Genomic DNA, 14,297 nt, shown 5'->3' on the forward strand with positions numbered 1-14,297 from the left:
CCACATACTCACACTCCAAGTCATCACCTCTCTCACCTTATCTCCTTTTATTCACTCTGCTCTCACCACACTGTTAACTAACACACCTTCTGTTACTCTAACATGCCAAGTATGCACTGCCACAGGTCCCTTGCACTTGCCATATCTCTGCCAATATTTCTACCGGGAGTATGGATATGACTTGCTCTCTCTTTCAGGCTTTTACTCAAAAGTTTCATCGAAGTTTTCCACTACCATCCTATTTTAAATTGTATCCCTCAACTCACTATTCCATATGCTACTCATTTTTTTTCTCCATAGCATTGAACATGAGTAACTTATGTATGTTATGTTCCAGATGTAACACAGTCAATGTTTTACTTACTTTTCTTTTTTATTATTCATCACCCCTCCAGAAAATCAGCTCCATGAGAGCATGAATCTTTGTTCAATGAACAGAACAGTGGCTGGCACATAGTAGGTACTCGATAAATATTTGTTGAGTGAATGAGTGAATGAATGAATGAATGATGCTACTCACCTGTTTAGGGATCTACAAAAATTCAAACTCCTATTTGTGGCTTTTGAAACCCTGCATCAGCTAGTCTGTCTCTCTCTAACTTATTCTGCTCTACTCCCACAACACCCCTCCTCTGTGGTCACACTCTGTGGGCATCCCATTGCCATCATGTGGATTTCCTCATTGGTGCTTTTGTTCTTACACTTGCTTGCCTCCGGTGTCTTCCTTTCTTCTTCCTGCCTTCTGTCCAAATCCTCTTCCTCCTTCAGGACTTATCTGAAGTCCCATCTCCTTTCTCCGTCTTCTCCAGTATTCTGACACATTGCCCTGTCTCTGTGTCTGAGTGGTCGCAGCGATAATGCTGAATCTTATTTCAGATCTTCATTTTTGCCTCTCCAATTACATTGTAAGCTCCTGAATCATGTACCACCTTGATGATTTTTGAGGATCTCTCATGGTGCCTAACATGTTGTTAGACACATGGTAATTACTCAACACTGAATTATTGATTGGTAAGATGGAGGGTGGCTCTGAATCCTTTTTGAGGTTGTGTATGGCCACAATTTCCAGACTTCTCAAGAAAGAGGATCTCTTTTTAAGTTAAAAAAAAAAAAAAGAACTGTTAAGAAATGAATTCCAAGAATATTATTAAATGAAAAAAGCAAGCTGCAAAATAGTATACAGAATGCAGTCCTATTTGTCAAAAAAATGTAGACCTTATATATATACTATATATATATAGATATTAAATATATATATAATACTACTATTATATTATATGTATAATAAGCTTAAAAGTTTCTGGAAGGATGCACAGGACTGTGAGTGGTAGTTTTCTCTAGAACAGGCATGGGAAGGACTTATATATTGTACTCTTCACTCGGCTGAACCATCATCTCAAATTATCAATTAACAATTCTTTAAAAATTCACAGACTACCTCTCCCACCACGTGACAGTAGTTGTACTTTGGATCTATTGCTTGAGAAAATGTCTACTGACAAGAAGTTACTATTAACCCAGTAATGATTTTAAATGAATTTGCATTTCTCAATCACTATGGCATCTATAAAGATTTGAGAAATTAAGAGAAACACATTATTCAATCTAAGGAGAATGCTGGGTAGCTCCACAATCTCCGAGCAATCTCTTACCTGGGAAGAGACACCACTGGCCTACAGAACTTTGACAAGTTTGTCGGTATTGCATTGTGTTCCATTTCTGGGAGCCTTTACAGAGCCTTTCATGTAGTTAGTACTCAAAAACTTGTGGAACATGAGTTCAAGTCTTGGAAAAGCTGCGGTACACGTGAGAACAGTGGCTAAGGGCCATTCACAACCTCTCAACAATCAGCCCTTCAGAATGGAATCCTGTCCCCCCTCCAACCACCTTCAACTACTGCAGCCCTCCAGGAGTGGATTAATGCCACAAAGGAGGGAACATCTCAGGCCTATATCTCTTGTTTCATATTCAGAGTTAGGGGAAATGTACAGGAAAGGACTATCTGAGCATGAATCCAGTGAATGAAGTGAAAATTGGTGGCCTTAGAGTTGACTCAACTTAGTCATTAAGTTTCAATTTCTTTAAGAAAATTCAGGGCCCGGTGGCATAGTGGTTAAGTTTGAACACTCTGCTCCAGCAGCCTGGGGTTCATGGGCTCGGATTCCAGGCACAGACCTACACATTGCTCATCAAGCCATGCTGTGGCGGCATCCCACATACAAAATAGAGGAAGATTGGCACGGATGTTACCTCAGGGCCAATCTTCCTCAAGCAAAAAGAGGAAAATTGGCAATGGATATTAGCTCAGGGCCAATCTTCCTCGCCAGAAAAAAAAAAACAAAAAAACAAACCAGAACACTGAGGTCAGAAAGAAATTCATATAAACAAAGTCTTTTTTGCTTTCCCTGGGAAAGACGGGCAATTAGAAAAGGTAAATACCACATCTCTGGCATAATCTATGACACCAGATATTTTATTTCATAACCAAACATGAAGCAAACCAAATTAACCAAGAGATACCCAGACTCTATAAAGCTGAAAGCTTGGTTTTATGGAAAGAGCTCTGGTGTCAGATATGCTTAGATTCAAATCTTGCTACTTTCTTAGACAAATTACTTTAATCTCTCTAAATGCGCTGTTTCCTCATCTGTGACCTGCAGGTATTTCTTACCTTATAAGAATGTTGTGATGATTAAATGAAATAACATATATAACTCTACAAATGGTTACTATTATAGTTTTAAAATTTAAGAAGACTTTATTTCCCAAACAAATATGCCAAACACTCAAAATTCACCAAAGGTTATACTTCCGAAGACAGACGTGTTTACAGTCAACCTTCTCAGTCACTGAGACCATGAGCCGTTAGGAGACTACTCTTCCCTCTCACTTAGAAACTGGTCAGTCTTTTTTTCATTATCAAATTATTCTTTTTTGTAATCAAATTTTGGGATGATAAAGATCCTAGTAAATTCAAATAACTGAATTAGTTACCAGCTACTAATTTAATGTTTCAGAATGGCTTTTTGGTGGAAGATACGCTTGTGCGGGTTGCAGTGAACTTGCATACGATACAGTGTTATGGTGTGTAGGTGTTACCTAATTTGAGTGCTCTGAATACCACTGTTTAGTAGCCAAATAGCATCCCTTGAGAAGATGCTCACCATCAATTACTCAGGGGAAAAGTTCAAGGGCAGGTGCCACTGAGATCCCTGGACCACCAAGAACTCACATCTGCCATCAGCCACACTGGAACTTGCTCTGAAGGATTTTGTTTGCTGACTTTATCAGGAAAAGTGCTGAGCATCACTCTCATTCCCCTTCATCTGCTTTGACAAAGCCACAAAATCATTTTTCAGCTTTCAGAGCTGGAAGGGATCTAGGATCTCATCTAGTCAGTGGTTATCAAACTGTAGGGTTCCAAGAAACCTTCAGGTTCAGAAGCAATACTTCAGGAGTGAGAGGGAGCCCAGAGGATTACACTCCAGACCATTCTCACTCACTACTTTTGCAGCTCCATTTCTTTGTTTTACACAATCAAGTATCATACAAAATTTCATTTGAAAGTCATCAGAAGGGTTCTGCTAACAAGGAAAGCTTTTTAAAAAATTTTTGTTTATTTTTTTATTTATTTTGGTTAGGAAGATTTGCCCTGAGCTAACATCCATTGTCAATCCTCCTCTCTTTTCACTTGAGGAGGATTAGCCCTGAGCTAACATCTGTGCCAATCTTCTTTTTTCTTCTTCTCCCCAAAGCCCCCCAGTACATAGTTGTACATCCTAGTTGTGAGTGCCTCTGGTTGTGCTATGTGGGATGTCATCTCAGCATGGCCTGATGAGTGGTGGCACGTTGGCTTCCAGGATCTGAACCCGTGAAACCCTGGGCCACCGAAGCAGAGTGTGTGGACTTAACCACTCGGCCATGGGGCCAGCCCCTGATAAGGAAAGTTTTTAAATCATGGACACACAGTTACAGATGAAGAAGATGCACCCAAAGAGATAATATGTCTTGCCTAATGCCACACAAGGTCTGATTTCTGGTCTGGTGTAACAGGCATGTCCCAAGCTTCCTTCATTATGCATATTTCTTATCATCGTAGAGGTCCTAGTAAACGTGAAGAGCAGATACGAGGGAAGGCACGTATCACTCACATATGTGTACACACAGGGGGGTGGGGTGGGGTGGGGTGGGGGGAATTCAGCAAGTATTTGTTTTTTCTGATTTTGATTCTTAATTTGCTAATGGGTAGAAGCATAATTTACCACACTGGTGTTCAGTTCTTCCCCAAGATAATTTCCGGCAAAGGGCTTTTTTCCCCTTTGATTAAGTTTGCACAGCAACAGAGATGGCTCTTTCAAATTGAGTCACTACTTGCTTAAACCTCAAGATAATCTAGCTCTCTATTAAGACAGAACCTCTTATAATGAATCAGAATAATTTAAATAGCCTCTTTGAATAATGCTAAGTATCTCCACAAAAGGAAAAGCTCAGCCTCTTAGATTTCTCAGTCATCTTTGTCCAACACAAACTCTTCTACAAAAATGGCATCAAGGTGGGCAAGGATAGGAAAGTGGTTTATAAGACCTCATGGTGGAGGGGAGGAATCGAGGTCCCTGGGCACCATGCTCCAACTGGTTTCCAGGGTGATGCCTCTTGACCACTCAGTTGCTGTTACCTTATTGGTATTCATTGTTGAAGTCTGTGATGAATTCAGAATCCATACTCTTAGCTTTTGCTAGTCCATCGGGAGGTATAGGCTAGTCCAACAGCCGTCTTTTAACTCTTGCTAGATGCAGACCATTAATCTTCTGCCACATCCTCCTCAGTGATCCACCCCCACCCTCTGTTCCTGCAACATCACATACTGTCACAGCTGGCCCCATGGGAGGTCCACTGGCCGTTGACTCAGCATCCAAACCCTTGGGTGCTCAGAGTGTCCTAGGAAAGCTAAGCCACAGCAACTCTCTCCAATCAGTGTTGTCCTTCCTGAACTCTTCTCCCTCCGAGATTCCCTTTCCAGCAGAGTTAGGTCACACATCTGTCTAGTTTACTCTCCTATCTCTGTCTTTCCCTCTTTTCTTCCTACAATCCTCTGAGGCCTAGAGAGGGCAGGCTTTCCCCTATATCATATCTACCTTGCTACTTTTGCCTTCATGGAAAAATGATATTTCTTTTATACTCCATAAAGAGTATAAGTCATCCTTAGCCAATTTAGACAAATGTATAATTGGAAGGGCAAAAGAGAAAAGCGCTTTAATAACTTTCAAAATGAATTTGTGTTACAAGTATTTCTTACAATCGCTTTCCCTTCTACATTCCAGATGAAGATCTTTGACAAAAATAAAGATGGTCGGTTGGATCTTAATGACTTGGCCAGGTGAGTAGCATGGAAATGGTGTCATAGATACAGAAACTCCTTCATAGGGGTTTGACGACAGCACACATTTCTTTTTGAAAGGCAGAGATTCAGTCTCACCTGAAATCCTGAAGACTAGGCACATATTACCAAATTAACCACAGTGGTTCTGAATCTTTTGGGATAACAGATCCCTTTACGGAGATAATGAAAGCTCTCCCCCCCCCAAATATGCAATGCACAAAATTTTCATCAAATTTTATGGATAGGTCATGGGCCAGCCCTGCCCTCAAAGTTCAGACATTCATAGTCCCACACAGGGACCCAATGACAAAAAAAAGTCCCAAGTCCCATTCACTGGCTCTAGGAATACTGAGTAGTTAGTTCAGGACAGAGGTCAACTGAGCTAGATTCCAGCTGCACTCTCTGGTCTTTGAGTGTTGGCCTATCCTCCGTGGGGCACCAAGCACCTGGAGGCTAGAAGTGGAGGAGAGGATGACGGCAGAAGTGACCTAGTATCTGCAAAAATGCTGTCAGTTTGGTGTTATGACACTTGACGGGCATGACAGCATGTTTTGTGAAGGCCAGCTGACCTCCAAACAACCTGTGATTGTCCATAAAAAGAAAAAAGAGATTTTGAATAGATGGACAGGGTTGAAATCATTGCATCCAGAATACACGGATCTAACTCTTATGGGGGAGCAGGTATAACACCAGGACCTCAGGATCAGGCTGGAGGGCAATTGTAGAGTGACAGTGACAGAGGGAGGCAGCTACAGGCTGAATGGCAGAAGTAGGTTTAGCTGGGAGAGAGAAAGTCCAAGGACTGAGGGTGAGTTTTCAATGACAGGGAGTTAACTTATCCACTAAGCGTGGATATTAACCTGAGTTCAGAATCACCAAATCCTGTACCAGCCCCCTCCTCTCTTGGCAGCTATCTCTGCCAGGTCTTGAAGGGGATCTGCAAAAGGGGACACACCAGGAAGAATCTCTCCTCAGTAATGACCAGGACATTGACCCCAGCACTCTATATAATCTTCTTTTCTGAGCCTCATAGGAACTGTGAGGCAGCCTATGTGTTTTCCTTGGCTTTCTCCAGGGTCTTCTTCCTAATTTTGGCCTAATTTCTTCCTAATTTTAGAGAAGAGGCACTGAAAGATGAGCCAAACTAGATGAGGACAAGAGTGCTTCTCCCAAAGGCTTAGCACAGAGGGGATCTCAGCCCTGCAGTCTTGCCTCTATCCTCTCGATCTCATTCACAGTTCCCACAGTTCTTTTGGCCAATCAAGGCAAGTGTTCCTCTCAAGTGGAGGTGAGTTCTAGCTACTGAGAAAGCTGTGTGAGAGAACCATTCCTAACAAGAGGATCCAAAGCACCTAAAGGATTCACTCAAAAGATGGCAATCTGGATGAAAAACGAGGCTTTAATCTCCATTCCTCCGTCCACCAAAAGCATCCACCCACCTCGTACGCTGACTCAATTTTGTACTTCTCGGATAGTGAGAGTCAGGAGCCTTGAGTGCCCTCTAGAGGCTGGAGGGTGCCAGTATCAGTAAGCTGCTTTCCACCTTATTGGTCCCAACGCTCTGTTTATTCCTGAAATAAAACCCATAGACAATGTAACCTATCTATATACATAATGCTAAAATAGTTAATATAATGCACAAACTGTAACACGTAAAGGATAAATAAAGGAAAAGTGTTAATAACAAAATAACATGGATGTCAGTGTGTAGGTGAAGACACAATGAAGTGGTCAGTTGCGTGTACCTTGGTGTAGAATCACCACGCATATTGCAGCTCAAATGTTGACTGATAACAAGTGTGGCCTTTTGGCAACTCATGTGTCAGGGACACAGTTGCTGTTGATATGACTTCATAAAATTATAAATAAGTCTTACAGGTAGAATTCCAAATGAAGCAAAGTACAATCACCCCTCAATTTACACAGCTCAGTATACTATACGGAAAATTTACAGACGTAGTAAATTACATATACTTTGAAAAAAATTCCTTGGATTTTTATGTAAATAGGAATTCAGTTTTAAGCTCAAATAATCATAAGCAGGGTTTTTACATACATGAATGCTTCACTGGATGCTTGAAAGTCAGGCCAGACATGGGAATAGTCTTCATTCTGTGGAAATTTCCATGCAAGGCAGGGCATCTAGCATTCTCGGCCCCCATCTACAAGATAGAGGAGACCAGTCATGTCTCCTCATCACTGCGATAACCAAAAAGCCCCCCTGCAGATATCCAAACACCCCTTATCGTGGTCTTACCTAGAGGGTAGGGACTAGGCCTTAATCTCTTAAATAATTTCTCACACAGTGGAGTGTTATGTTCATAAAAGAATTCAACGAATACTTGTGGACCGAAGAAGAACTTCAAGTAGAGTTGAATGGAGATGCAAAGCAACCAAACACTTACTGTATTATTTCAAAACCAACTTGATATGGAATTTGAAAATGGCAACTGGAATAGGCAGAATAAAGATGTCCATGTCCTAGTTCCCAGAACCGGAGAGTATTTTACGTCACATGGCAAGGATGAATCAAGGTTGCAGATAGCATGAAGGTTGCTAATTCACAGACCTTAAAATAAAGAGGTTATTCTGGATTACCCAGGTGGGCCCAAGGTAATAAGAAGGGTCCTTTGAAAGTGGAAGGAGGCTGAAGATCAGAGTCAGAGATGGATTTAAAGATGCTGCACTGCTGGCTTTGAAATGGGGGAAAGGACCATGAACCAAAGAAAACAGGCAACCTCTGGAAGCTGGAAAAGGCAAGGAAACTGAGTCCCCCCGGAGCCTCCATAAGGAACGCAGCCCTTTTAACAGCCTGATTTTAGCTCAGCGAAATCCATTGCAGATTTCTGACTTCCAGTACTGTAAGATATTAATTTATGTTATTTTGAGCCACTAAATATGTGGCAGAAAGGTCTTAAAACATTTTATACATGGGAATCTTCTTTTTCTACTCCTAGCTCTGAAACGCAGCCCTATTACTCCACATACAAGCACCTCTCAAGCATATGGCCTCTCACTGGCAATGTGGTTTAGACTGCTTGGTGCCAACAAACAGATAAGGACAGCATCTCTTGTAGATTTCCAGGATATTCTACCTTTTACTTGGCTCAAGTTAATTCTCTCTACCCTGGGCATCCAGAGGAGAAAATTTTCCAAGTTGTTGTACGATATGTTTTTCTGCCTTCCTCTATATATACCCATGAATATGAATACACTATGAATCCAATGACTTGGTCTTTTGAAACTGAATGTATTCCAGTGAAGTACAATTGTAATTATACAGAAAAGAGACAAATACATTTGCTTTCTAAGACAAAAACAAGATTAAGTTTTTTATTGAGTATAATTTATATATCGTAAAATTTACCCTTTTAAAGTGTATACAATTCAGTACATTTTAGTATACTAATAAGGTTGTTCAATCATCAACCCTACCTAATTCCAGAATATTTTTATTATGACAGAAGGATAGCCGATACCAATTGGGAATCATTCTCTCCGCCCCTCTTCTGCTAGCCCCTGGCAACCACTAATCATCTACTTTCTATTTCTATAGATTTGCCTATTCTGGACATTTCCTATATTTGGAATAATATAATATGTGGCCTTTTGTGTCTGGCTATTTCACCTAGCATAATGTTTTCAATGTATATCCATGTTGTATTATGTATCTATAATTCATTTCTTTTTATAGCTGAATAATATTTCACTTACGTATATACTACATTTTGTTAGTCCATTCATCAGTTGATGACCATTTGGGTTGTTGCTACTTTTTAGCTATTATGAGTAATGCTGCTATGGACATCTCTATACATGTTTTTGTGTGAATGTACGTATTTGATTCTCTGGGTGTTATTTACCCAGAAATGGAATTTTTGGTTCATATGGTAATTCTACGCTTAATTTTCTGAGAAACTGCTAAACTGTTTTTCCAGAGTAGCTACACCTTTTCCATTTCCAATGTAAATGTATACGTGTTCCAATTCCTCCACATTCTAAGCAGCACTTATTATTGTTGGCATCATTTTGATTTTACACATCCTAGTGCACATGTATCTCTTTGTGGTTTTGATTTGTGTTTCCCTAATGACTAATAATGTTGAGTATATTTTCATGTGTCTGTTGGCTATTTGTTTATCTTCTTTGAAGAAATGTCTATTCAGATCCTTTGCCTACTTTAAAATTGGGTTAATTGTCCTTTTATTGTTGAGTTGTCACAGTCTTTTCAATCTATGCTGGATACTAGACCCTTATTAGATCTATGATTAATAAACATTTCTTCCCCATTATATAGGTAGTCTTTTTACTTTCTTGATTGTGTCCTTTGAAGCACGAAAGTTTTTTTTGTTTTTTTTGAGGAAGATTAGCCCTGAGCTAACTACTGCCAGTCCTCCTCTTTTGCTGAGGAAGCCTGGCCTTGAGCTAACATCTGTGCCCATCTTCCTCTACTTTATATGTGGGCTGCCTACCACAGCATGGCTTGCCAAGCGGTGCCATGTCTGCACCTGGATCTGAACCAGCGAACCCCGGGCCGCGAGAAGCGGAATGTGCGAACTTAACCGCTGCGCCACCAGGCCAGCCCCAACACAAAAGTTTTTGATATTGATGAAGTTCGGTTTATCTCATTTTCTTTTGGTTGCTTGTGTTTTAGGTGCTATAGCTAGGAAACCATTGCCAAAAATCTAAGCTCATGAAGATTTACCCTTACTTTTCCTTCTAAGAGTTTTATAGGGTCAGTTTTCATTTTTAGGTCTTTGACATATTTTGTGTTAATTTTTACATATGGTGAGAGGTAGGGGTCCAATTCTATTCTTCTGCATGTGAATATCCACTTGTCCCAACACCATTTCTTGAAAAGACTATTCTTTCTCCATTAAATGGTCTTGGCATCCTTGTTGAAAATCAATTGACCATAAATGGGTTTATTTCTAGACTGTCAATTCTATCCCATTGATCTACATTGATTTATCCTTACGGCAGTACCACATCATAAGCTGTACAATCCACCTTGTCTTAATTACTGTAACTTCGTAGTAAGTTTTTAAATCAGGAACGATTTCGTCTTTTCCAATAAAGTTATGGCTATTCTGAGTTCCTTGCATTTCCACACAAATTTTCTGGAAAAAAGTCAACTGGGATTTTGATAGCTATTGTAGTGAATCTGTAGATGAATTAGAGAAGTATTGACATCTTAACAATATTAAGTTTTCTAATTTATGAACATCGATGTCTTTTAATTTATTTAGCTCTTTGATTTCATTCAATATTGTTTTATAGTTTTCAGTCTACAAATCTTATGTCTCTTTTGTCATATTTATTCCTGGGTATTTTAATCTTTTTCAAGCTATTGTAAATGAAATGGTATCCTTAATTTCTTGTTTGAATTGGCCATTCTAATGTATAGAAATATAATCAAATTTTGCACATTGATCTTGTATCCTGCAACCTTGCTGGATTCATTTATTAGATCTAAAGGTTTTTGAGGTATTCCTTAGGTTTTCTTTTCTTTTTTAATTGAGGTATAATTGACATAATATTATATTAGTTTCAGGTGAACAACATAATGATTCAACATATGTATATATTGTGGGATTTTCTATATAAAAGATTATGTCATCTGCAAACAGAGGTTGTTTTAATTCTTTCTTGCTATTCTGCCAATCTCTGCTTGTTAATGGAGTGTTTAATCCACATACATTTAATACAATTACTGATCAGATAGGATTTATGTCTGCCACTTTGCTCTGCATCCTCTCCATGTTTTATGTCTTTTTCTTTGTCTCTTCTTCTATTACTGCCTCCTTTGTGTTAAATAGATCTTTTCCAGCCTACTATTTTAATTCCCTTGCTATTTCTTTTCCATATTTTTAAGCTACTATTTTAGCAGTTGACTGAGGGATTACAATTAACATCTTAATTTATAACAATCTAATTGGGATTAATACCAACTTAATTTCAATATTATACAAAAACTTTGCTTCTATATAATTACAATTCCTCCACTCTCCTTTGTACTGTTGTTGTTATACAAATTACATCAACATAGATTTTTAATTATTGCTTTATGCAATTGTTTTTTAAGTCATATAGCAAATAATGTTACAGATAAAAAATATACTTATATTGTCTCTCATATTTACATATGTAGCTACCTCTACTGGTATTCTTTATTTCTTCATGTGGATTCAAGCTGCTGTCTAATGTGCTTTCAATTCAGTCTGAGCAACTCCCTTTAGTATTTCCTATAGGTCACTTTTTTTGTTGTTGATAATTTTTTTTAGTGACTTTTCTGAACTAATTCTGTAAAGTCTGTATCTTTGTCATGTGTGCATACTAAAGTCTCAGCTCGGTTAGCTTAACTCAGTTAGCTCAGTTAGTTAATAATTGCACAGAGATTTTCTTAAATGCCTAGAATCAATAAGTCTCCCAGTCTTTGCTGAGGGGCTCTGTGTATATATTGGGGCACATCTTCAACAGTCAACCAGGCAGTTTGCAACTCTGCCTTAGCCTTCAATTCCTGCTTGCACAGAGCATGAAGATAAGCCAGAGGTGAAAGCTTAGGGCCTTCTTGGGTCTTTCCTGAGCATGCACACAGCCCTGGGCATAGAGGTAGCCCCATGCATGTGTGTGGCCTTCTAGATTCCCAGAAATATGTTGGAGCTTATAAAAGCCCCTATGGATATCTCATTCCTCAGCTTTTCCTTTTAAGCTTTTTGGTTAGCCTATTGTTTACCCAGATTCTTATCTACCGATTTGGTCTGCTGTGCTCTTAAACAATTGTTTCTAACTGTTTTTCACAAATGGTTTGCCCACTGGATGAGTTCAAAATCAGGTCAAATAAAGGCGTCTTTGCAAATGAAGTTTTTTAGGGAATGATAAAAGAGATCAAATACTGGCAGTTCTCTGGGTGTTAGGCTTTGAAAGAGCTCCTATCCTGTTCTCACTACAGTAGCTGCTAGACTAATGGTTTTCCCTGGGGTTGTGGGCTCTTGGTTTTTCAAGGATACCATGGGGATTTGGAGGATGGGGGAATGGAATAAGTTAAAATGCCAGAAAGTCCACTCTTCTCACCATGATTTAGTAATTTTTCCAAAATAAATATTTCCCAGATTTCTGCAAGCCTTTGGTTAATTTCCAGAGTTCTGAAAAGCATTATTTTGACCATTTCTTTGGTCAGTTTTCTTGTTGCTTTCATAGAGGAAAGAATTTTCATAAGCTCTTACTCTGCCATTTTCCACTAAGATGAATTTTTAAAAGTTTCTCTATGGTGACTGCTAATCTCAACAAAAGTCTTTCCAATTAACTTTGTTTTTATAATAAACAAATTTCTATTTTCAAGCATTTATCCTATTCTGCAGAATAATCGGGAAATTGCCTGCCCTTTCCTCACATTAGAGTTATGGATTTGCTTGTACTTGAGAGCTGACAGATCATCACATGGATTACTTTTTCTTTTTTTTCCATTTAGGATTCTGGCTCTTCAGGAAAACTTCCTTCTTCAATTTAAAATGGACGTAAGTAGTGACATTTCTCTAGATGGGTTTACGTCATTCATCTTTCTCTACAGAATTGAAAGGGAGGGAAGGAAAAAAGGCATCTATTTGTCTTGGCTTTAACTTATCTAGAGATTGACAAGGCACAGTGTTGGAATCAAAGGATTAAGGGTCATTAACTCAAAGTTTATAAAAGTTGTCTAAGACCCTGGAAGAATTGTACAACTGAAGTTTCACATTGCTGGATTGACATACTGTTTTCTCCATACACAGGCTTGTTCTGCTGAAGAAAGAAAGAGAGACTTTGAGAAAATCTTTGCTCACTATGATGTTGTAAGTGTGCCTCTTCATATTGTGCTGGCCATCTTTAGGTAGGAAGATTGTTTATCCCCATGTGGGGTCATTCTACTCACAGACCCTAAACTTATATGATGAATAGCAATCCCACATGTGTGTTGCTATGTTAAGGTACCCTCATCTTCTAACTTCTGAGAACTAAGTAAAAATGGAGAAAGGAACTATTTATGGTTGAGAAGAGGAAAAAATCACAATAGCTTTTTGCTCCTTAGATCCAAACTAAGAGAAAGTTTCTCCTTCTTGGTCTCTATTTAAAATAGTATGCTTGAAAATAAAAGCAAACAATCAAATTAAAAAGTGCATCCAACCTTGGGGCTGGCCCGGTGGTGTAGTGGTAAAGTTTGCACACTCCGCTTCAGTGGCCCAGGGTTCGTGGGTTTGGATTCCAGGTGCAGACACACACACCGCTCATCAAGCCATGCTGTGGCAGCATCCCATGTACAAAATAGAGGAAGATTGGCACAGAAGTTAGCTCAGTGTCAATCTTCCTCAAGCGAAAAAAAAAAAGAGGAAGATTGGCAACAGATGTTAGCTTGGGGCCCACCTTCCTCTCTTCTTCTCTAGAAAAAAAAATGCATCCAACTTCAAGAAATGGGCAAAGTCAGACGTATTTGGCATAAGAACTACTTCTCCTATAGGACTAATTATTTGGTTCTTCTTTAGCATGGAGAAAGTAATAATTCTAAAGAACAAAGTACGGCAGAGAGATTGAATTTCCTGAGGACAACGTAGGGTAATGCAAGAAGGAAGAAAAACAAGGAGAAAATTGGGAAAGGTCATAAAAGATCCTGAAACTAATCAGACTGACTATCTGTGTGTCATATTCTGAGCAGAAAAGAGAATCACCTGAAAGAGGCAGTGTAGCAAAGTGTTTAAGTGTGTGGCTTCTGTGACCAATTACCTGGGTTTGAATCACTGCTTACTAGCCACATGACCTTGGGCAAATGATTTCAACTCCCTGTGACTCATTTTCCTCACCTGCAGAATTAGGGTGATGAAGATACTAATAATACCTACCTCATGGGGTTGTTATGAGAACTAAAGGAATTCATGTTTGTAAAGCT

The 14,297-nt window shown here is 39.1% G+C and overlaps 1 protein-coding gene across 1 annotated transcript in view; it reads left to right on the forward strand.

Moving 5' to 3' along the window:
• SCGN (secretagogin, EF-hand calcium binding protein) overlaps positions 1 to 14,297 on the forward strand; it is a 45,133-nt gene that overhangs the window by 21,079 nt on the left and 9,757 nt on the right. The window contains exons 7-9 of the mRNA XM_008528132.2: positions 5,322 to 5,377; positions 12,852 to 12,897; positions 13,150 to 13,209. Coding sequence (XP_008526354.2) covers positions 5,322 to 5,377; positions 12,852 to 12,897; positions 13,150 to 13,209 — 162 coding nt within the window. The remainder of the gene's footprint in view (positions 1 to 5,321; positions 5,378 to 12,851; positions 12,898 to 13,149; positions 13,210 to 14,297) is intronic.

The sequence above is a fragment of the Equus przewalskii genome, chromosome 19 (genome assembly GCF_037783145.1).
Source record: "Equus przewalskii isolate Varuska chromosome 19, EquPr2, whole genome shotgun sequence".
NCBI classification, from domain to species: domain Eukaryota; kingdom Metazoa; phylum Chordata; class Mammalia; order Perissodactyla; family Equidae; genus Equus; species Equus przewalskii.